At 50.8% G+C, this 23,433-nt stretch overlaps 1 protein-coding gene across 1 annotated transcript in view; it reads left to right on the top strand.

Moving 5' to 3' along the window:
* The window catches only part of ASPM (abnormal spindle microtubule assembly), a 220,455-nt gene that overhangs the window by 176,353 nt on the left and 20,669 nt on the right, over positions 1–23,433 (top strand). Inside the window, 1 exon segment of the mRNA XM_030206746.1 lies at positions 1,149–1,303. Coding sequence (XP_030062606.1) covers positions 1,149–1,303 — 155 coding nt within the window.

Raw genomic sequence — 23,433 nt, 5'->3', positions numbered from 1 at the left:
CAGAGAGGGGGGGGAGATATCTCTGTCACACACACACTCTCTCTCACACACACTATCTCTCTCACAGTCAATGTCTTTCTCGCTGTCACTCACACAGTCTCTCACACACTCTATGTCTCACACTGTATCACATTCACTCTGTCGCACATTCATTCACACACTCCCTTGGTCTCATACACTCAGTCTCACAGAGAGTCTGTGTCTCACACACACTCTCTCGCACACACTATATCTGTGTGAAACACACTCTCTCACACTGTGTCTCACATACGCACTTGCACACACTCTCATTCTCACACACACACACTCTCTCTCACAGACACACTCGCACCCAGACTCACTCTCTCTATCTCACACACACACACACACTCGCACATTCACTCTCTCTCACACACACAGTCACTCTCACATACACTCTCTCAAACATACACACTCCGAGGAAAACTTTGCTAGCGCCCGTTTCATTTGTGTCAGAAACAGGCCTTTTTTTACTAGTGAGCTATATAATATGAGGTCAGTTTTCAAAACTATTCCCTTGGGTACAACTGTTTTTGCCTATAGAAATAAGCTATTTGAAAATTGCTCACCTTTATGCAGGTGAAAGTAGGTGCCCAGTTCCAAATTGTATGCATTTTCACCCACGTGTAGCAGGAGCAAGGTTAGGATGGGGTTTGCAGCAATATGCATAATTTATATTTTCACAAGTGCATTGTGTGTGTTTAGTTGGAAAACGACGTGCAGATAAGAAGTGCAAATGTCTATGAATATTTTTTCTTATCATATCAACTATGTACTTTTCTCTTGTACTTTGAAATAAGAACGTTTGTAGGTAAAAAAAAAAAAAAAATGTGGTCTTATTTATAAGGGTGGTATGAAAATGTCTTCCTAATGGAATTGTTGATTAGGGGGTTCTATAGAAAATATCACTATAATGCTGTAAAGCCAACTTCTATTACTCCTAATAAAATGTAAACACATGCTGCAGAGACCACAGTGTATTTAATGGTATTTTCTTTACCCTTAGTAAAATGTTTTGTGCCTCTGTTTCTTTTCAAGAGCAAAACTGGTTTACCTGTGATATTTACATATTGCATCACATTACATTGTTAGTTGTTTTAGGACATTTATTTTAATGTGTTTTTCTTCAGAGGTTGCTACCAGATTATCATCTGTTTGTTGTGAAAACATAGCCCAGAGTGGTGCGGTGTTAACAATTTTTATATTGATACGGAGCTGTAACCGTAGTATCCCATGCATGGAAGTTATAAGATATGCCATTCAAGTGCTGCTGAACCTATCAAAGGTATTTTTTATATTTGAACTATTATATCTTTAATTAGAATAGTGGTAATTTGCATGTTTGATTCATTTAAGTTACACTTAGAATTATATTCCTGTTGTTCTAAAACTCCATAGTAGGATTGGTTTTGGATGCTGCTAGGTTAAGAACTTTCCATATCATCAAGCAGATCAATCCATAGACTGGTGGGTTGTGTCCATCTACCAGCAGGTGGAGATAGAGAGCAATCTTTTGCCTCTCTATATGTGGTCATGTGCTATCAGGAAATCCTCAGTATATTCTCTCTATCTAGCAGATGTGTGGTCACACGCAGCAGCTCTGGCTTGGTCTCCATGCCTATTTACTTAGGCTTTGTTGAGTACCTGGGGTTGAAGGTTCTTCGTGAACACGTGCAAACCTGGTGGTGCCAGGCCCTCCTTTTCTCCCCCCTCCTGCTGGCTTCATTAAAAAAGAAAAACAATCTTGAAGCAGAAAAGATTTTCCATGCAGCTGCTCACTGGGACACAATTCGTTGCAGCTCTCTTAAGGTCCAGGTAGTGGCTCTAGCTTGCTTCAGGAGTCGCCTGAAGGGTGCTTCTCAGCCAGATGTGGTGCATTTTCTCAAAGGGGTTAATCACCTACGCCCTCCTCTGCACTCGATAGTGCCTATGTGGAATCTCATTCTCCGAGGACAAGCAGCTGCTTGTTCTCAGACGACTGGGTGACGTCCGCAGGCAGCCCCCACCAAACCGGAAAGCTTCGGGGGCTGGTCCCGCACGCAGGGCAGCGCCACCGCGCATGCGCGGCCGTCTTCCAGCCTGTGCGAGACCGTTCCCGCCAGTCTTGTTTTTTCTTCCGCGCTGGAGAGAGTCATGCGTCGACGCTCTCTCTTGTTCGCCCGAAAAACCGTCGCGTTTTCGCGAATTTCCTTAGTTTTTTTTGTTTGTTTCTGGGCGCTTCCGGACCCTTTTCTTTTTCTTCAAAAAAAAAAAAAAAAAAAAAGTGTGAACGCGCTTGTTTCCCCTCGTTTCCTAGCGGGGGCGTTGCTTTGGCCGCGCGGCCGATTTATTTTTCGAGGTGTGATTTACCGCCACCATCGATGACTTTAATTTCGCCGACGCGATTTTTTCCGTCGATCCCGAGTGGATTTAAGAAGTGTGGTCAGTGCGGCCGGCCTATCTCGCAGACCGACACCCACGCTTGGTGCCTCCAGTGCCTCGGGCCGGAGCACAATATCAAGTCGTGCTCTTTGTGTCTTGGTCTCCAGAAACGGACTCAGGTTGCGAGGCAAGTTCTACGGGATCGTCTTTTCGGAACTTGCGCCGGCCCCGTCGACGTCGACCTCGACGGCATCGGTATCGACGGCCGGTTCTTCGGTACCGGTATCGATGCCCGCGAAAATCGGCACCGATGGCATCGACCCCAGGAGCACAGGTCCCGTCGGGCCCGCCGGTCCTCCGGTGAGGGTAGGGGTGAGAGGCCGCGTGGGCAGTCGGGCCCCGGTCACTCCCTCGGCCCATGGCCCTCGGGACCGAACCCTGTCTGACCCGGTTCCCTCGAGACCGAGGGGATCGACCTCCTCCTCCTCCATTCCACCTGGCACCGATGACGGCACCGCAAGAAATCTAAGAAGCACCGTCATCGGTCGCCTTCGATACATCCGGCTTCTCGTACCGGCGCGAGGATCGACGCCGAAGCGTCCGCGTCGAGAGGAGAGATCCCCTTCGGTAGTGGAGGTACCGACGCGTCAGGGGTCCCAGCACTCGGTGCAGTCTCCTGGACCCGAGCAGCTTCCGGCACCGACACCTCTACCGGGCCCCCCCCCCCCCCCCCCCCGTCTTTGCCCGGCAGCGGCCTGGACGAGTGCCTCCGAGCCATCCTTACCGGGATCCTGGAAGGGCTGATGCGCCAGGCTGTGCCGGCGCCGGGGTGCTTGCGCCCTCGGCGCCGTTGACTGTGGCGCCGCGAGCTCTAGCCCGTGCCGAGGCCGTCGACAACACAACCGCCGCTTGCGGCGCCGTCTCGACCGCCACGCAGGTGGAGTCGACGTCGATGGAGGGAGCTTCATCCCCGCCGGCGCGGGAAGTCCCACCGCTCGACGACACCGAGGCCATCGGTGCCTCGACGTCGAGCCGGGCCCGGTTAAGGACTCAGCTACATGAGCTTATGTCCGATACCGAGGAAGAGGCCTCGTGGGGGGAAGAGGAAGACCCCAGATAGTTCTCCTCAGAGGAGTCTGCGGGTCTTCCCTCGGACCCCACGCCTTCACCAAGAGGAAGCTCTCGCCTCCTGAGAGCCTCTCCTTTGCCTCCTTGTAAGGGACATGTCTATTTGCATTCCCTTCCCCGTGGTCTCTGTGGATGAGCCGAGGGCTGAGATGCTCGAGGTCCTCGACTATCCATCACCACCTAGAGAGTCCTCCACGTGCCGTTGCACAATGTCCTCAAAGAGACACTGCTTCGGAACTGGATGAGACCATTATCTAATCCCATCATTCCAAGAAAGCAGAGTCCCAGTACAGAATCCACTCGGACCCAGAGTTAATGCGGCCCCAATTGCCCCATGACTCGGCGGTCATGGATTCTGCTCTCAAGAGGGCACGGAGTTCGAGGGATACCACCTCGGCGCCCCCGGGGGCGGGAGTCTCGCACTATGGACTCGTTTGGGATGAAGGCCTACCAATCCTCCATGTTCGTGACCCCGCATCCCACTCGTACCAGCTCTACACGAGCATCCACATGCGGAACAATGTGAAGCAACTGGCGGACCTGGTCGATAAGCTCCCGCCGGAGCAGTCCAGGCCTTATCAGGAGGTGGTCAGCAGCTGAAGGCGTGCAGAAAAGTTCCTGTCCAGGGGTATCTATGACACCTGTGACGTGGCATCTCGTGCTGCGGCCCAAGGTATAGTGATGCGCAGGCTCTCATGGCTGCGTGCCTCTGACCTGGACAACCGCACCCAGCAGAGACTGGCCGACGTCCCTTGCCTGGGGGGATTAATATTTTTGGTGAGAAGGTCGAGCAGCTGGTGGACCAACTGCATCAGCGGGAAACCGGCCCTCGACAAGCTCTCCCACCGGGTCGCCTTCAGCACCCACCTCAGCAGGTGGAAACGTTTTTTCCCCGGGCCCGCAGGCTGTGCCCTATTCTTTGGAAAGCGTATGTACACCCAGCCGGCCCAAAGGCCTCGTCAGGCACAGGGACAGCCCCAGCGCGCTCGTTCTCGTCAACAGCGTGCGCCTAAGCAGCCCCCTGCGCCTCCACAGCAAAAAGCCGGGGACGTGCTTTTGACTGGATCCACGGGAACATAGCCCGCCCTCAAAGTGTCCGTACCGGACGATCTGCCGGTCGGAGGGAGTTAAAATTTTTTCACCAAAGGTGGCCTCTCATAACCTCCGACCAGTGGGTTCTCCAAATAGTGCGGTGCGGATACGCCCTGAATTTGGCCTCCCTGCCACCAAATTGTCCTCCGGGAGCTCAATCCTTCAGCTCCCATCACAAGCAGGTACTTGCAGAGGAACTCTCCGCCCTTCTCAGCGCCAATGCGGTCGAGCCCGTACCACCCGGGCAGGAAGGGCAGGGATTCTATTCCAGGTACTTCCTTGTGGAAAAGAAAACAGGGGGGATGCGTCCCATCCTAGACCGAGAGGCCTGAACAAATTCCTGGTCAAAGAAAAGTTCAGGATGCTTTCCTTGGGCACCCTTCTGCCAATGATTCAGAAAACGATTGGCTATGTTCCCTGGATTTAAGGACGCATACACTCACATCCCGATACTGCCAGCTCACAGACAGTATCTCAGATTCCGCCTGGGCGCACGGCACTTTCAGTATTGTGTGCTGCCCTTTGGGCTCGCCTCTGCCCCACGAGTGTTTACAAAATGCCTCGTGGTGGTAGCGGCGTACCTACGCAAGCTGGGAGTGCACGTGTTCCCATATCTCGACGATTGGCTGGTAAAGAACACCTCGGAGGCGGGAGCCCTCCGGTCTATGCAGTGCACTATTCAACTTCTGGAGCTGCTGGGGTTTGTGATAAATTACCCAAAGTCCCATCTCCAGCCAACACAGTCTCTGGAATTCATAGGAGCTCTGCTGAATACCCAGACGGCTCAGGCCTTCCTTCCCGAAGCGAGGGCCCACAACCTCCTGTCCCTCGCTTCACAGACCAGAGCGTCTCAGCAGGTCACAGCTCGGCAGATGTTGAGACTTCTGGGTCATATGGCCTCCACAGTTCATGTGACTCCCATGGCTCGTCTTCACATGAGATCTGCTCAATGGACCCTAGCTTCCCAGTGGTTTCAAGCCACCGGGAATCTAGAAGATGTCATCCGCCTCTCCACCAGTTGCCGCACTTCACTGCTCTGGTGGACCATCCGGACCAATTTGACCCTGGGACGTCCATTCCAAATTCCACAGTCCACGAAAGTGCTGACGACGGATGCATCTCGCCTGGGGTGGGGAGCTCATGTCGATGGGCTTCACACCCAGGGTCTGTGGTCCCTCCAGGAAAAGGATCTGCAGATCAACCTCCTGGAGCTCCGAGCGATCTGGAACGCACTGAAGGCTTTCAGAGACCGGCTGTCCTACCAAATTATCCAAATTCGGACAGACAATCAGGTTGCAATGTATTACACCAACAAGCAGGGGGGCACCGGATCTCGCCCCTTGTGTCAGGAAGCCGTCGGGATGTGGCGTTGGGCTTGCCAGTTCGGCATGCGCCTCCAAGCCACATACCTGGCAGGTGTAAACAACAGTCTGGCCGACAGACTGAGCAGAGTCATGCAACCGCACGAGTGGTCGCTTCATTCCAGAGTGGTACGCAAGATCTTCCGAGAGTGGGGCACCCCCTCGGTGGACCTTTTCGCCTCTCAGATGAACCACAAGCTGCCTCTGTTCTGTTCCAGACTACAGGCACACGGCAGGCTAGCGACGGATGCCTTTCTCCTCCATTGGGGGACCGGCCTCCTGTATGCTTATCCTCCCATACCTTTGGTGGGGAAGACCTTACTGAAGCTCAAGCAAGACCATGGCACCATGATTCTGATAGCGCCCTTTTGGCCCCGTCAGATCTGGTTCCCTCTTCTTCTGGAGTTGTCCTCAGAAGAACCGTGGAGATTGGAGTGTTTTCCGACTCTCATTTCGCAGAACGACGGAGCGTTGCTGCACCCCAACCTTCAGTCCCTGGCTCTCACGGCCTGGATGTTGAGGGCGTAGACTTCACTGCGTTGGGTCTGTCTGAGGGTGTCTTCCGTGTCTTGCTTGCCTCTAGGAAGGATTCCACTAAAAAGAGTTACTTTTTCAAGTGGAGGAGGTTTGTCGTTTGGTGTGAGAGCAAGGCCCTAGAACCTCGTTCCTGCCCTGCACAGAACCTGCTTGAATACCTTCTGCACTTATCAGAGTCTGGCCTCAAGACCAACTCAGTAAGGAATCACCTTAGTGCGATTAGTGCTTACCATTATCGTGTGGAAGGTAAAGCCATCTCTGGAGAGCCTTTAGTCGTTCGATTCATGAGAGGCTTGCTTTTCTCAAAGCCCCCTATCAAGCCTCCCGCAGTGTCATGGGATCTCAACGTCGTCCTCACCCAGCTGATGAAACCTCCTTTTTAGCCACTGAATACCTGCCATCTGAAGTACTTGACCTGGAAGGTCATTTTCTTGGTGGCAGTTACTTCAGCTCGTAGGGTCAGTGAGCTTCAAGCCCTAGTAGCTCATGCTCCATATACCAAATTTCATCACAACAGAGTAGTGCTCCGCACCCACCCAAAGTTCCTGCCGAAGGTGGTGTCGGAGTTCCATCTTAACCAGTCAATTGTCTTGCCAACATTCTTCCCCAGGCCGCATACCCGCCCTGCTGAACGTCAGTTGCACACATTGGACTGCAAGAGAGCATTGGCCTTCTACTTGGAGCGGACACAGCCCCACAGACAGTCCGCCCAATTGTTTATTTCTTTCGACCCTAACAGGCTAGGGGTCGCTGTCGGGAAACGCACCATCTCCAATTGGCTAGCAGATTGCATTTCCTTCACTTACGCCCAGGCTGGGCTGGCTCTTGAGGGTCATGTCACGGCTCATAGTGTTAGAGCCATGGCAGCGTCAGTGGCCCACTTGAAGTCAGCCACTATTGAAGAGATTTGCAAGGCTGTGACGTGGTCATCTGTCCACACATTCACATCACATTACTGCCTCCAGCAGGATACCCGATGCGACAGTCGGTTCGGGCAGTCGGTGCTGCAGAATCTGTTTGGGGTGTAAATCCAACTCCACCCTCCAGGACCTGAATTTATTCTGGTCAGGCTGCACTCAGTTAGTTGTTCTTCGTAGGTCAATTTCTGTTGTTCCCTCACCGTTGCGAGGTTCAATTGACCTGGGTTCTTGTTTTGAGTGAGCCTGAAAGCTAGGGAAACCCCAGTCGTGAGAACAAGCAGCCTGCTTGTCCTCGGAGAAAGTGAATGATACATACCTGTAGCAGGTGTTCTCCGAGGACAGCAGGCTGATTGTTCTCACCTACCCTCCCTCCTCCCCTTTTGGAGTTGCGTTTTCATGTTGTTTCTTGCTTGTCATTCAACTGGCGGGAACGGTCACGCACGGGCGGGAGGACGGCCGCGCATGCGCGGTGGGCATGCCCTGCGTGCGGACCGCCCGCGAAGCTTCTTCCGGTTGTTGGGGGCTGCCGCGGACGCCACCCAGTCGTGAGAACAGTCAGCCTGCTGTCCTCGGAGAACACCTGCTACAGGTATGTATCATTCACTGTCTGGTTCTGCGGGCCTTGCAGAAGCCGCCCTTTGAGCCATTATCGCGGCTGTCTCTGAAGGACCTGACGTTGAAAGCGGTCTTTTTGGTGGCAATCACTTCAGCCAGGAGGGTTTCCGAGCTCCAGGCGCTCTCGTGTAGAGAGCCGTTCCTGCGGTTCACGGAGGCAGGAGTGTCTATTCGCCCAGTGCCTTCCTTCCTGCCCAAGATTGTTTCTCGCTTCCATGTGAATCAGCAGCTTTGTCTACTCTCCTTCCGTAGGGATGATTATCCAGAGGAGTATCGTGCTCTCAGATGCCTGGATGTTAGATGAGTGTATCATCAGATACTTGGAAGTGACCAACGATTTCCGGAAGTCGGATCACCTCTTCGTGCTGTTCGCGGGCCCCCGTAGGGGTCTGCAGGCATCTAAACCTACCGTGGCACGATGGGTCAAGGAAACGATTGCGGCGGCTTATGTGGCCGCAGGGAAGGTGCCGCCTATCCAGCTGAAGGCTGATTCTACTAGAGCACAGGCAGCTTCGATGGCAGAGTCCAGGTCAGTTTCCTTGGAGGAGATTTGCAGATTGGCGACTTGGGCGTCGGCTCATACCTTCTCATGGCATTATCGCTTGGACGTGGCAGCAAGGGCCAAGGCCCAGTTTGGGGCTTCAGTGTTGCGTTCTGGGATTTCCATGTCCCGCCCTGGGTGAGTACTGCTTGGGTACATCCCACTAGTCTATGGATTGATCTGCTTGATGATATGGAAGGTAAAATTATGTATCATACCTGATCAATTTTCTTTCCATTAATCATAGCAGATCAATCCATAGTCCCTCCCAGATATCTGTACTGTTTGTTCTAGTTCAGTTATATTTCAGATTCAAGTTTAGACTTCAGTTCCTGTTCAGGAGGACTTCGAGTTCAAGTTCTTCCGCTTGGATTTCCCTGGAGTTGGGACGACTTTGTGTTACAGTGAGCTGCTGCTTCTTTCCCCCCGTTTTGACAGTGGTTGGATTCATAACTAAGTTATGCCAGTGCTCCCTCTCGCTTCATGCGGCAGTAGGGTAGCTTTGTTTCTCTCTCGCTTTGGCGGTGATGGGTTAAGCCAGCTCCTCCCGCAGTTGCGGTAGCAGGATATGCCAGTTCCCCCCGCGTCAGCGGGTATGGATGCCCCCCCTGCTTCGGCGATGGTTGGGTGGCGGAGTGTCCCTTTGTGGATGTAATTCTCTGTTGGTGATTCCTGCGGATGGAGCTTTGATATCGATTATACTGAGGATTTCCTGGTAGCACGTGACCACATATAGAGAGGCAAAAGATTGCTCTCTATCTCCACCTGCTGGTAGATGGACACAACCCACCAGTCTATGGATTGATCTGCTATGATTAATGGAAAGAAAATGATCAGGTATGATACATAATTTTACCTTACCTACGTAAACAAAATAACATCTTATTCTTATAGCCTGCAGTACCTTGCAGTTCAATGCAGATTACACATAAAGAGACTGGACAGCCCTGAAAGTACAGTAACAAAAGTAATTAATCAAAAAAATCTAATACATTCATCTCCTTCCATAGTTCCTAAATAAGTAAGTCTTAAGCAATCATCGAAAATATACATAATTTGACTCCTGATTTATCAAAGGGGAAACGTCTCTGCCTGATAAAAAAGCAGAGAATCTATACATTTCTTTCTAACTTTACCCTTTATTGATGGAAATGAAAATAAATTTATAGACCTGGAAGCATGAGCAGAGTTTGACAAAGTAAACCATCGAATCAGATAAACTGGAGCTAAACCATAAAACCTTAACAAGATAATTTGAACATGACCCTTGAAGCTACTGGCAACCAGTGAACATTAGAATAATACTCTGACAATGACTTTCTTAAGGATGATTGCAAGCACCTTTTTCTGTTGCTAAAATTTACTCATGGTTCCTAAGTATTAAAGAGTAGTCTCTGCATACCCAAAACACACACAGTGTACTCCTTCCGTGCTTATTGGCAGCCAGGAAGATGCTGTTTCTACTCATCCCTCCCTGGAAGAGAGATGCAACAGCCCAGAGTCCAAGAATCAATGCACAGAACTATTCAGGAATTGGGGTAATTTGATGAGCCATAGTAGTTCCAAGTCCCACATCCTGCCAACACAGCAATTGCTAGACACAGCTTATGCCCAAGCTTTTCTTCTGGGTCTGTGAGTGGATATATTAATTTTCATAGTGCTGTAAGTTCGTAGAGTTAACAGGTATTAGCACAGCAGATGCTGACATTGCTAGGCCACATGATCTCAACTGTACATGTCACAGTCATGGCATGCCTCCTTTGAGATCAACCCAATGGTCTCAGGCCACAGGAAACCTAATGGGTTCCATTGCTATTGTTCCTCTCAACAAAATCTGTCTTCTTGGATAATTCAAGACAATTGACCATGGAACACATATTCTAAATTCCTCCACCCCACAAAACATGGACGACAGATGCATCTAACCTGGGCTGTGGAGCTCATATTTAGATGGGCTTCACACCCAAGGTCAGTGGTCTTCCCAGGAGGCTCAGCATCACATCAACCTCCTGGAGCTTTAGGCCATTTGGAATGCTCTAAAGGCTTTCAGAGTTCAGTTTAAATACCAAATTAGTATCATTTGGACAATCAGGTTGCAATGTATTATATCAACAAGCAGGGAGGCAAGGGTTTGTATCTTCTGTGTTAGGAAGCTGTCAGGGTGTGGTTTAGGCATTCAACAATGGCATGGTGCTGAGAGCCACTTACCTGGCAGAGGATAACTGTCAGACAGACAGCAGGTAATGCAATCACACAAGTAGTCTCCTAGTGTGGACATAGCCCAGGAGACCTTTTGAGAGTGGGGCACGCCCTCGATAGATCTCTTTGCCACTCAGCTCGGCAACAAAGTCCCTCAGTACTGGAATTGCATGACAGACTAGCCTCGGACGCCTTCCTCCTCATTTGGGGGAAGGGTTTTTTGTATGTATATCCTCCTATACTTCTCATAGGGAAAACTCTTCTGAAATACAAGTAAGACAAAGGAACTATGATCCTAATTGCCCCTTACAGGCTGAGGCAGATTTGGTTTCTTCCTCTACTGGACCTAGCGATATAAGACCGTGGAGACTGGAGTGTTTTCCCAACCCTCATCACTCAGAACGTGGGGTTCCTTCTGAATCCCAACCTTCAATCCTGATCCCTCATGACTCTGATTTTAGATGATGCTTCTCCAGCCTTCACCTAGTCTCTCTTGTCCCTCCTTCTGTACTCTCCACTCATCTACAGGCAGTCTGTCCCTCTTTGCCCCTCCCCAGTGCACATGGCCATTCTGTCCCCTCCTATCTCTGTTTCCCAAATGCTGCCATGTCTTTCTGTCCTAAACACACACCCACAGCCAGTATATTTCTCTCTGTTCCCCCCTCCTTCCCCACACAGCCAATTTGCCCCTCCTCCTTCCCGCAATGAACACAGCCAGCCTGTTCATCTTTGTCCCCTTCTCACTCAATTGTCACTGCCACCTCTTTCTGACCCCTCCCAACACACACATAACAGCAATGCACTAAAACATCAGTAAATCTATTGGGAAAACTGATGAAGCCAAATTACTACCAATCGCTACATAGAGAATTCATGCTAATAGAGCACCTATCCTTGTCACACACACAGAAAACACAAATACCTAATAAGTGACCTCAAACAAGATTACAAGTATGTAGACAGAAATTAAACTGAAACCTCAGAAGTCAGGCCTTGGATGTAGAAAAACCACCAGAGAAATAGAAAGTGATGCATTTCCCCCCAGTACTGTCCAAAATATAAAGATACTAGTAAATAAGGCCCATTTCTGACACAAATGAAACGGGCGCTAGCAAGGTTTTCCTCAGACTGTGTATGTTTGAGAGAGTGTGTGAGAGTGACTGTGTGACAGAGAGAGAGTGAATGTGCGAGTGTGTGTGTGTGACAGAGAGAGTGAGTCTGTGTGAGAGAGAGTGTGTGTGTGAGAATGAGAGTGTGTGCGAGTGCGTATGTGAGACAGTGAGTGTGAGAGAGTGTGTTTCACACAAATACACTGTGTGTGAGAGAGAGAGAGTGTGTGTGAGATAAGAGTGTGAGAGAGTAAGTGTGCGGAACACAGACTCTCTGTGAGACCGACAGTGTGTATGATACCAAGAGTGTGTGAGAGTGACTGTGTTACACAGAGAGTGAATGTGATACAGTGTGAGAGACTGTGTGAGAGTGAGAGAAAGACACTGACTGTGAGAGAGTGTGTGTGCGACAGAGATACCGACCCGGACCCCCTCCCCCCCTCTGGTTTCAGGATCCCCTCCCCTTCTGCATTCCCCTCCCCTGTGGTCTCCCCTGCCTCTCCCCCCCTCTGCGTGGTTGGCAGCACCGTGCGAGTGTGTGTGTGTGACAGAGAGAGAGAGTGAGACTGGGTGCGAGTGTGTCTGTGAGAGAGAGTGTGATTGTCCTCTCCCCTGCCCCCCTCCAGCCACCCAGCGATTCTCCTCTATCCCCTGCCCCCCCTCGAGCCATCCAGCGATTCTGCTCTCTCTCCTGCCCCCCTTTCAGCCATCCAGCGATTCTGCTCTCTCTCCTGCCCCCCTTTCAGCCACCCAGCGATTCTACTTTCTCCCCTCCCCGCCCTCCAGCCACCCTGCGATTCTCCTCTGTCCCCTGATTAGCTCCGTTGAAGCGGCGGCGGCGTTATTGAAAGCCCTGGCCATCTCTAGCCTGCTCGTCTCCAGCCTTTGAGTTCGTTCCCTCAGTCCTGCCTTCTGATTACCCACCCTCAACATCATCACGTTTTGACGCGAGGGCGGGGCAGAGAAAGATGTGACAGACTTACGAATGTTACTAACCCTTCACTGAAGCCACGGAGTCAGCTTCAGAACATTGGAGGTGAGTTCGTTCCCTCAGTCCTGCCTTCTGATTACCCACCCTCGACGTCATCACGTTTTGACGCGAGGGCGGGGCAGACAGAGAGAGAGGTGACACACTTATGAACCCTTCACGGAAGCCATGGAGTCAGCTTCAGAGCATTGGAGGTGTTTTTTATTATAGTAGATTATCATCACCTGGTGGAAACAAGAATTTAGGATACTATCAGGCTTATTTTCGAAAGAGAAGGGCGCCCGTCTTTTGACACAAATTGAGAGATGGGCGTCCTTCTCCCAGGGTCGCCCAAATCGGCATAATCGAAAACCGATTTTGGGCGTCCTCAACTGCTTTCCGTCGCAGGGACGACCAAAGTTCACGGGGGCATGTCGGAAGCGTAGCAAAGGCGGGACTGCGGCGTGCCTAACACATGGGCATCCTCAACCGATAACGAGCACTTGGGCGACATTACTTGGTCCATTTTTTGTTATGACCAAGCCTCAAAAAGGTGCCCGAATTGACCAGATGACCAGAGGGAATCAGGGATGACCTTCCCATACTCCCCCAGTGGTCACCAACCCCCTCCCACCCTAAAAAAAAAAAACTTTTAAAATGTTTTTGCCAGCCTCTATGCTAGCCTCAAATGTCATACCCAGCTCCCTGACAGCAGTATGCAGGTCCCTGGAGCAGTTTTAGTGGGTGCAATGTACTTCAGGCAGGCGGAGCCAGGCCCATCCTCCCCTCCCCAACCTGTTACACTTGTGGTGGTAAATGTGAACCCTTCAAAGCCCACCAGAAATTCACTGTACCCACATGTAGGTGCCCCCCTTTACCCCTTAGGGCTATAGTAGTGGTGTACAGTTTGGGGGGGGGTTGGGGGCCTCAGCACACAATGTAAGGGAGCTATGCACCTGGGAGCAATTTGTGAAGTCCACTGCAGTGCCCCCTAGGGTGCCCGGTTGGTGTCCTGGCATGTGAGGGGGACCAGTGCACTACGAATGTTGGCTCCTCTCACGAGCAAATGGCTTGGATTTGGTCGTTTCTGAGATGGGCGTCCTTAGTTTCCATTATCGGTGAAAATCGGGGACGACCATCTCTAAGGTCGACCTAAATTTCACGATTTGGGCGTCCCTGACCGTATTATCAAAACAAAAGATGGACACCCATCTTGTTTCGATAATACGGGTTTCCCCGCCCCTTCACAGGGATGTCCTGCGTGGACATCCTCAGGAAAACTGGGGTTCCTCTTTCGATTATATATCAAGTCCTCTTTCCCTCAATGTGTACAAAACAATACTATTTAACCCAAGGGCCACAATTTTCACTGTGGGGCTCATTTTTGAAAGAAAAATATCTAAAAAGTGTAGCATTTGGACTAATTGCTTCTCAAAACGTCCAAATCTGTGTTTTCGAAACTCATCTGTGTTTTGCAGATGTTTATCTATAGGAGCTCGGCCCTAGGGCACAGCTCCTTAAGAAGCATACCCAGTCGACCAAGCTACAGCCTAAATGTTTATCTATGCAATTCGTCTGCAGTACGTCCAAATCACAAGGGGACATTTCAAGAACAGGCTTAAGGCGTTCCTAACACTTGGACATTTTACAGCCATGGAACAAAACAGCTAGGGCTGAAACTTCAATGTTTTAGTCTAGACCTGTTTTTACAACAAATAAGGCACAAAAAGCTGCCCTAAATGACCAGATGACCTTCTACGCTCCACCATCATTGGTCATAAAACCTCTTTATTAAATAGTTATGCATTTCACTAAGCATGACAAAACATATCACATATATACAGAGAACACAGGCTCAGACTCTATATCCGTTTCTCCAGAATCGACTTCAGGGACCTACCCACCGAAGTCCAAACTGCCCAAATAGTGCCACACTTTCATGAGGGTATCAATGACTAGCAAGCTGAGAGAGCTCAAAGAAAAGACACCAATTCCTAGAATAGGTAATTGGGCATTTGCATGGGAGCTTTAAATAAAAAGTAGCTTTGTATGCCTTAATCGAATAGAACAAGCCATTTCTCCGAGGACAAGCAGGCTGCTTGTTCTCACGACTGGGTTGACGTCCACGGCAGCCCCCACCAACCGGAAGAAAACTTCGCGGGCGGTCCCGCACACAGGGCACGCCCACCGCGCATGCGTGGCTGTCTTCCCGCCCGTGCGCGACCATTCCCGCTCAGTTTTTTTCGATTCCGCGCTGGAGAGAGACGTGTTATCGTCTCTCTCTCTGTCAGCCCCGGAAACCGGATTGCGGCCTAGCCTCGAGCTTTTTTCTCTTTTCGTGCGCGTTCACGCTTCTTTTCTTTATTTTCTGTGTTAAAAAAAAAAGGTTAGTTTGTCCCCTCGTCGTCTTTAACCGCGGGGGCGCCTCGTTGCGACCTTGTGGCCGCGCGGTCGTTTCTTTTTCGGGTGTGCTTTTCACTGCCACCATCGACGACTTTGACTTCGCCGATGCGATTTGTCCATCGATGTCCTCGAAGGTCCCGAGCGGATTCAAAAAGTGGTGGTCGGTGCGGGCCGGCAGATCTCGCAAACGGATACCCACGCTTGGTGCCTCCAGTGCCTTGGGCCGGAGCATAATACCAAGACGTGCACCTTGTGTCTCGGCTTGCGGAAGCGGACACAGGTGGCGAGGCAAGTTCTTCGGGACCGTCTTTTGGAACTTGCGCCGGCCCTTCGACGGCATCGGTGTCGACGGCCGGATCTTCGGTACCGATGTCTTCGAAATCGGCACCGACGATGGCACCGACCTCAGGAGCACAGGTACCGTTGGCCCGCCGGACCACCGGCGACGGTGGGGGTGAGCGACCGCGCGGGCAGTCGGCCCCGGCCACTCCCTCTACCCAGGGCCATCAGGACCGAACCCTGTCAGACCCGATCCCTCGAGGCCAGGGGGGTTCTACCTCCTCTTCATCTCTGCCACCGAGCGCCGGTGATGGGCACCGAAAGAAGACTAAAAAACATCATCGGTCGCCCACGGCGCACGGGACTACCAGTTCCGGCGCCTCCAGAGATGACTCGACGCCGAGGAAGCGGCAGTGGCCGAGAGGAGCGTTCCCCCTCGGTCGAAGAGGTGTCGCTGCGTCAGTCCATGGGTGCTTTGGTACCGTCTCCTGGACCCGAGCAGATTCCGGCACCGGCCCGCCTGCCTTTCCCGACAGCGGGCCTTGACGAGTGCCTCCGAGCCATCCTTCCAGGGATTCTGGAAGGGCTGATGCGCAAGCTTTGCCGGCACCGGGGGTGCTTGCGCCCCCGGCGCCGTTGATGGAGGCGCCGGCGTGCTCTAGCCCGATGCAGAGGCCTCCGACACCGCTTGCGGTGCCGGTGTCGACAGCCACGCAGGTGGAATCCCCGTCGATGGAGGAAGTTTCATCCCCGCCGGCACGGGAGTCCACCGCTCGACGCCACCATCGAGGACATGGTTCCTCGCAGTCGAGATGGGCCCGGTTCAGGTCTGAGCTGCAAGAGCTCATGTCCGACACCGAGGAAGAGGCCTCGTGGGGGGAGGAGGAGGACCCCAGATATTTCTCCTCAGAGGAGTCTGAGGGCCTTCCCTCCGACCCCACTTCATCACCAGAGAGGAAGCTCTCGCCCCCTGAGAGCCTCTCCTTTGCCTCCTTCGTTAGGGATATGTCGATTTTTATTCCCTTCCCCGTGGTCTCTGTGGATGAGCCGAGGGCTGAGATGCTCGAGGTCCTCGACTATCCATCACCACCTAGAGAATCTTCCACGGTGCCGTTGCACAATGTCCTCAAAGAGACACTGCTTCGGAATTGGCTGAAGCCCTTATCTAACCCCACCATCCCCAAGAAAGTGGAGTCCCAATACAGAATCCACTCTGACCCAGAGTTGATGCGGCCCCAATTGCCTCATGACTCGGCGATCATGGACTCTGCTCTCAAGAGGGCACGGAGTTCGAAGGATACCGCCTCAGCGCCCCCGGGGTGGGAGTCTCGCACTCTGGACTCGTTTGGGAGGAAGGCCTACCAATCTTCCGTGCTCGTGACCCGCATCCAGTCGTACCAGCTCTACACGAGCATTCACATGCGGAACAACGTGAAGCAACTGGCAGACTTGGTCGAAAAGCTCCCTCCAGAGCAGTCAGGAGGTGGTCAGGCAGCTGAAGGCGTGTTGTAAGTTCCTGTCCAGGGGTATCTATGACACCTGTGATGTGGCATCTCGAGCTGCGGCCCAAGGTATAGTGATGCGTAGACTCTCCTGGCTGAGTGCCTCTGACCTGGACAACCGCACCCAGCAACGACTGGCGGATGTCCCTTGCCGGGGGGATAATATCTTTGGCGAGAAGGTCGAGCAGTTGGTGGACCAACTACACCAGCGGGAAACCGCTCTCGACAAGCTCTCCCACCGGGCGCCTTCAGCATCCACCTCAGCAGGTGGACGTTTTTCCTGGGCCAGGCAGGCTGCACCTTACGCCTACAACAAGCGTAGCTACACCCAGCCGGCTCGAAGGCCTCCTCAGGCACAGGGACAGTCCCAGCGCGCTCGTTCCCGTCAACAGCGTGTGCCTAAGCAGCCCCCTGGGCCTCCACAGCAAAAGCCGGGGACGGGCTTTTGACTGGATCCATGGGAACATAGCCGCCATCAAAGTGTCCGTACCAGACGACCTGCCGGTTGGGGGGAGGTTGAAAGTTTTTCACCAAAGGTGGCCTCTGATAACCTCCGACCAGTGGGTTCTCCAAATAGTGCGGTGCGGATACGCCCTGAATTTGGCCTCCGCTCCACCAAATAGCCCACCGGGAGCCCAATTTTTCAGCTCCCATCACAGGCGGGTACTTGCAGAGGAACTCTCCGCCCTTCTCAGCGCCAATGCGGTCGAGCCCGTGCCACCAGGGCAGGAAGGGCAGGGATTCTATTCCAGGTACTTCCTTGTGGAAAAGAAAACAGGGGGGATGCGCCCCATCCTAGACCTGAGAGGCCTGAACAAATACCTGATCAAAGAGAAGTTCAGGATACTTTCCTTAGGCACCCTTCTACCAATGATTCAGAAAGCCGATTGGCTATGTTCCCTGGATTTAAAGGACGCTTATACTCACATCCTGATACTGCCAGCCCACAGACAGTATCTCAGATTCCGCCTGGGACACGGAACTTTCAGTATTGTGTGCTGCCCTTTGGGCTCGCCTCTGCCCCACGGGTGTTCACGAAGTGCCTCGTGGTGGTCGTGGCGTATCTACGCAAGCTGGGAGTGCACGTGTTCCCGTATCTCGACGATTGGCTGGTCAAGAACACCTCGGAGGCAGGGGCTCTCCGGTCCATGCAGTGCACTATTCACCTCCTGGAGCTGCTGGGGTTTGTGATAAATTACCCAAAATCCCATCTCCAACCAGTCCAATCTCTGGAATTCATAGGAGCTCTGCTGAATTCACAGACGGCTCAGGCCTTTCTTCCCGAGGCGAGGGCCCACAACCTCCTGTCCCTCGCTTCCGAGACCAGAGCGTCTCAGCAGGTCACAGCTCGGCAGATGTTGAGACTCCTGGGTCATATGGCCTCTACAGTTCATGTGACTCCCATGGCTCGTCTTCACATGAGATCTGCTCAATGGACCCTAGCTTCCCAGTGGTGCCAAGCCACCGGGAATCTAGAAGATGTCATCCGCCTGTCCCTCAGTTGCCACAATTCGCTGCACTGGTGGACACTTCGGACCAATTTGACCCTGGGACGTCCATTCCAAATTCCGCAGCCCATGAAGGTGCTGACGATGGATGCATCTCGCCTGGGGTGGGGAGCTCATGTCGATGGGCTTCACATCCAGGGACTGTGGTCCCTCCAGGAACAGGATCTTCAGATCAACCTCCTGGAGCTCCGAGCGGTCTGGAACACACTGAAGGCCTTCAGAGATCAGCTGTCCTATCAAATTATCCAAATTCGGACAGACAATCAGGTTGCTATGTATTACATCAACAAGCAGGGGGCACCGGATCTCGCCCCCTGTGTCAGGAAGCCGTCGGGATGTGGCGTTGGGCCTGCCAGTTCGGCATGCTTCTTCAAGCCACATACCTGGCAGGCGTAAACAACAGTCTGGCTGACAGACTGAGCAGAGTCATGCAACCGCACGAGTGGTCGCTCCATTCCAGAGTGGTATGCAAGATCTTCCGAGAGTGGGGCACTCCCTCGGTGAACCTTTTCGCCTTTCAGACCAACCACAAGCTGCCTCTGTTCTGTTCCAGATTATAGGCACACAGCAGACTGACGTCGGATGCCTTTCTCCTCCATTGGGGGACCGGCCTCCTGTATGCTTATCCTCCCATACCTTTGGTGGGGAAGACCTTACTGAAGCTCAAGCAAGACCACGGCACCATGATTCTGATAGCGCCTTTTTGGCCCCGTCAGATCTGGTTCCCTCTACTTCTGGAGTTGTCCTCCGAAGTACCGTGGAGATTGGAGTGTTTTCCGACCCTCATTTCGCAGAACGACGGAGCGCTTCTGCACCCCAACTTTCAGTCTCTGGCTCTCACGGCCTGGATGTTGAGGGCATAGACTTTGCTTTGTTGGGTCTGTCTGAGGGTGTCTCCCGTGTCTTGCTTGCCTCTAGAAAGGATTCCACTAAAAAGAGTTACTTTTTCAAGTGGAGGAGGTTTGTCGTTTGGTGTGAGAGCAAGGCCCTAGAACCTCGCTCTTGTCCTGCAGAAAACCTGCTTGAATACCTTGTGCACTTATCAGAGTCTGGCCTCAAGACCAACTCAGTAAGGAATCACCTTAGTGCAATTAGTGCTTACCATTATCGTGGAGAGGGTAAAGCCATCTCTGGAGAGCCTTTAGTCGTTCGATTCATGAGAGGCTTGCTTTTGTCAAGGCCCCCTGTCAAGCCTCCAGCAGTGTCATGGGATCTCAACGTTGTCCTCACCCAGCTGATGAAACCTCCTTTTGAGCCACTGAATTCCTGCCATCTGAAGTACTTGACCTGGAAGGTCATTTTCTTGGTGGCAGTTACTTCAGCTCGTAGAGTCAGTGAGCTGCAAGCCTTGGTAGCTCATGCTCCTTATACCAAATTTCATCATAACAGATTAGTACTCCGCACTCACCCTAAGTTCCTGCCAAAGGTGGTGTCGGAGTTCCATCTTAACCAGTCAATTGTCTTGCCAACATTCTTTCCCAGACCACATACCCGCCCTGCTGGAACGTCAGTTGCACACATTGGACTGCAAGCGAGCTTTGGCCTTCTATCTGGAGCGGACACAGCCCCACAGACAGTCCGCCCAATTGTTTATTTCTTTCGACCCCAATAGGAAGGGGGTCGCTGTCGGGAAACGCACCATCTCCAATTGGCTAGCAGATTGCATTTCCTTCACTTACGCCCAGGCTGGGCTGGCTCTTGAGGATCATGTCACGGCTCATAGTGTTAGAGCCATGGCAGCGTCAGTGGCCCACTTGAAGTCAGCCACTATTGAAGAGATCTGCAAGGCTGCGACGTGGTCATCTGTCCACACATTCACATCACATTACTGCCTCCAGCAGGATACCCGACGTGACAGTCGGTTCGGGCAGTCGGTGCTGCAGAATCTGTTTGGGGTTTGAATCCAACTCCACCCTCCAGGACCCGATTTTGTTCTGTTCAGGCTGCACTCTCAGTTGGTTGTTCTTCGTAGGTCAATTTCCGTTATGCCATTGCCGTTGCGAGGTTCAATTGATATGGGTTCTTGTTTTGAGTGAGCCTGAGAGCTAGGGATACCCCAGTCGTGAGAACAAGCAGCCTGCTTGTCCTCTGAGAAAGCGAATGATACATACCTGTAGCAGGTGTTCTCCGAGGACAGCAGGCTGATTGTTCTCACCTACCCTCCCTCCTCCCCTTTGGAGTTGCGTTTTTTCCTCATTCCTTTGCTTGTCATTCAACTGAGCGGGAACGGTCGCGCACGGGCGGGAAGACGGCTGCGCATGTGCGGTGGGCGTGCCCTGCGTGCGGGACCGACCGCGAAGTTTTCTTCCGGTTGGTGGGGGCTGCCATGGACGTCAACCCAGTCGTGAGAACAATCAGCCTGCTGTCCTCGGAGAACACCTGCTACAGGTATGTATCATTCGCTTTCTGGAAACAACAATATATTTTGCCTGCAACACAAAACATTTATTTTTAAGGTAAGACTTAAAAATCAATCCTTTTTATTATCTCCACTGAGCTTTAGTCCAGTTACTGTAGCGATTGGACTCAGCTAGGGACCATAACTGGGATTCTTAGATTTCTTCAATCCTGGATCCTAAATCTGATCCCTGGATGTAACATTTACTTGAGAACTATACCCTGGCTCTTCTCATTCACTTGAGACTGTGGATATTGTTTCTGTAGTATCTCCAACCCCAGCCAACTCAATGATCAGAAATGTGAGGCAAAAATTGAACCCAGGTTGGTTTTTGCATTATAGTGTGCAGTACTACCAATAAGCTACTGCCCTGGCCTCAAAACTGTTCTGATGGAGTCTTTTGTATATGCTTTAAAAATGTTTTTAATAAACATTGTTTCAAAAATTTATTCACATGAGAAACTGAGCTGTGTTATTTACAGATATGACTAAATTTGCCATGTTAAAGGCATGTGGACTCCACAACTTAAAAGTTCCAGTGAGACTATTTGGAGCTAGGTTTAATCCAGAATCAGTTATCAGTATGTTTCCTCTTGACAAACATGTGGTACACTTTTGAACACTACTTCATACACATCACTGGAAACAGTTTGCATAGTTCCTGTGTAATTAAATGTGTATAAAATGGGTTTAACTTCTTCACTGGGACAGTTCTTCCCAGGGATCAATTGGACTTCTTTGAGGTAAGGTTGTGAACGTGTGATTAAGTAGGGTTTTGTAAAACCTGCCTTTAATAGAGCCATCATGCATCCAAACAAAGCAGCAGTTTTGAACAGAGCAAAACCTGGTTCAAGATCAGCTAAAAACTCTTTTTGCCATAATAGGATTTTCTTCCATATGATGAATTTTTGTTTTCTTCATATCAAGACATTTTGTTAACAATCTTATGTCTCAATTGTAAGAATACTAAGGGATAACAATTATACAGTCTCGATGTTAAGAATATCTAATTATTAAGGCAGACCTAAGGTCTCTTGTGAATCTGTTTTGTTTATTCCTGAGGTTAACTGAGGATTGTCTCCAGTCATCCATTCCTAGAGAGGATGGAAATTCTGAATTATATAAGGCTAAACCTAAAATAGTATCAAGAACTGTTAGCCACATTTTGTATGCAGTATCCACAATTTTTCCATAGGAAGCCTATGTATTACTGGAGCAGATCAACACATCCTGGATTTCTCTTTAAATCTTCTTGAATCAGTTTTGGGTGATGAGTGGTTTTTGACTAGTGCATTTAGATGATAACTGATTCAAATTGCATGTTGCATGCTCTGTAGATATAGAGATAGAGATCACCAGCTTCAAACCAGTGGCATAGGACGTATAGCTCCTCAAGAATCAGTATGTCTCTATTTCCAGCAGGCAGATGGATGGTGTCACGAAACTCCTGGCCACCCTCCTGGGGCTACCTCGCAGCCACTTAACGGGTTTATCCCCAGCAGAGCTCAGGTCCACCAGCACCTGCCACTTGTGCTCTACACTAGCACCCTCCTCCTATCGACTGGGTCCCAACCACCTCTGGGCGAGTCTCCTACTCTCAAATTATCCCCGTGATGCCTAGGTTACTGGAGCCACACTCCCAGTGGCCCCACAGTTCCTAGAAAGCACCCATAGACCAACACACAAACCATCAGGATTCTTAGTCCAGACAAGCAGAGGCAATAAACTAAAAATGTTTGTTGTCATAAAAAATTAGAACAATGAACACAAAAGGTTCAGTCAGCAAACCAATAACAGATAACTGAAATATAGATCAATTATAACACTATCCAAAGATTTGTATACTATCTAAATAGTACCTGGGGAGATCAGGACATATGGCTGTTCACAGTTTATCAAATATAACTGTTCACAGGGCCTCAGTAAAGAGATCTTTCTCTCTCTCTTCTCCCTGGTTAAGACTGGAGATGAAGCCAGTACATCCTAGCTGAAATTGAGCTCCTGAGCCAATCAGAGCCCAGAATAACAAGTTTTAGAAGTAACTGGCCACATCATTGTAGGTTAACTTCTTCTCTGTGTGCTAACTAAAAGGATATTTTATTTATTTATTAATTACACTTGTACCCCGTGCTTTCCCACATATTGCAGGCTCAATGCGCTTACATAGTAAATACAATTACAAAGTCAGGAGGAGAATATTACAAATTGTAGTAAACTTAGTAGTTGTGAGGTTTGAGAAAATGTATAGGAATAAAATGGACACTGCTGCAGATAACTTGAGCTAACCTTTTAGTAAAAGACCCCCTAAAAAAGGAACAGTCATTTCTCTGTAACAGCTTTAAACATAAACATGCACCACCTACTGGCAAAACCAGAGAAATGCACTTCAAGAAATAATCAGTACACTTTACAGGCTTAAAACCCACTGTTTTGTCACAGACGGTCTTCCATTAGCACCTGGATTCCTCTGTTATGGCTGTTCCTGGCCTAGGTCT

The sequence above is a fragment of the Microcaecilia unicolor genome, chromosome 6, assembly GCF_901765095.1.
Source record: "Microcaecilia unicolor chromosome 6, aMicUni1.1, whole genome shotgun sequence".
Lineage (NCBI taxonomy): Eukaryota > Metazoa > Chordata > Amphibia > Gymnophiona > Siphonopidae > Microcaecilia > Microcaecilia unicolor.
Note: the sequence above shows the minus strand (reverse complement) of the source record. Positions and strands in the feature narration are given on the sequence as shown.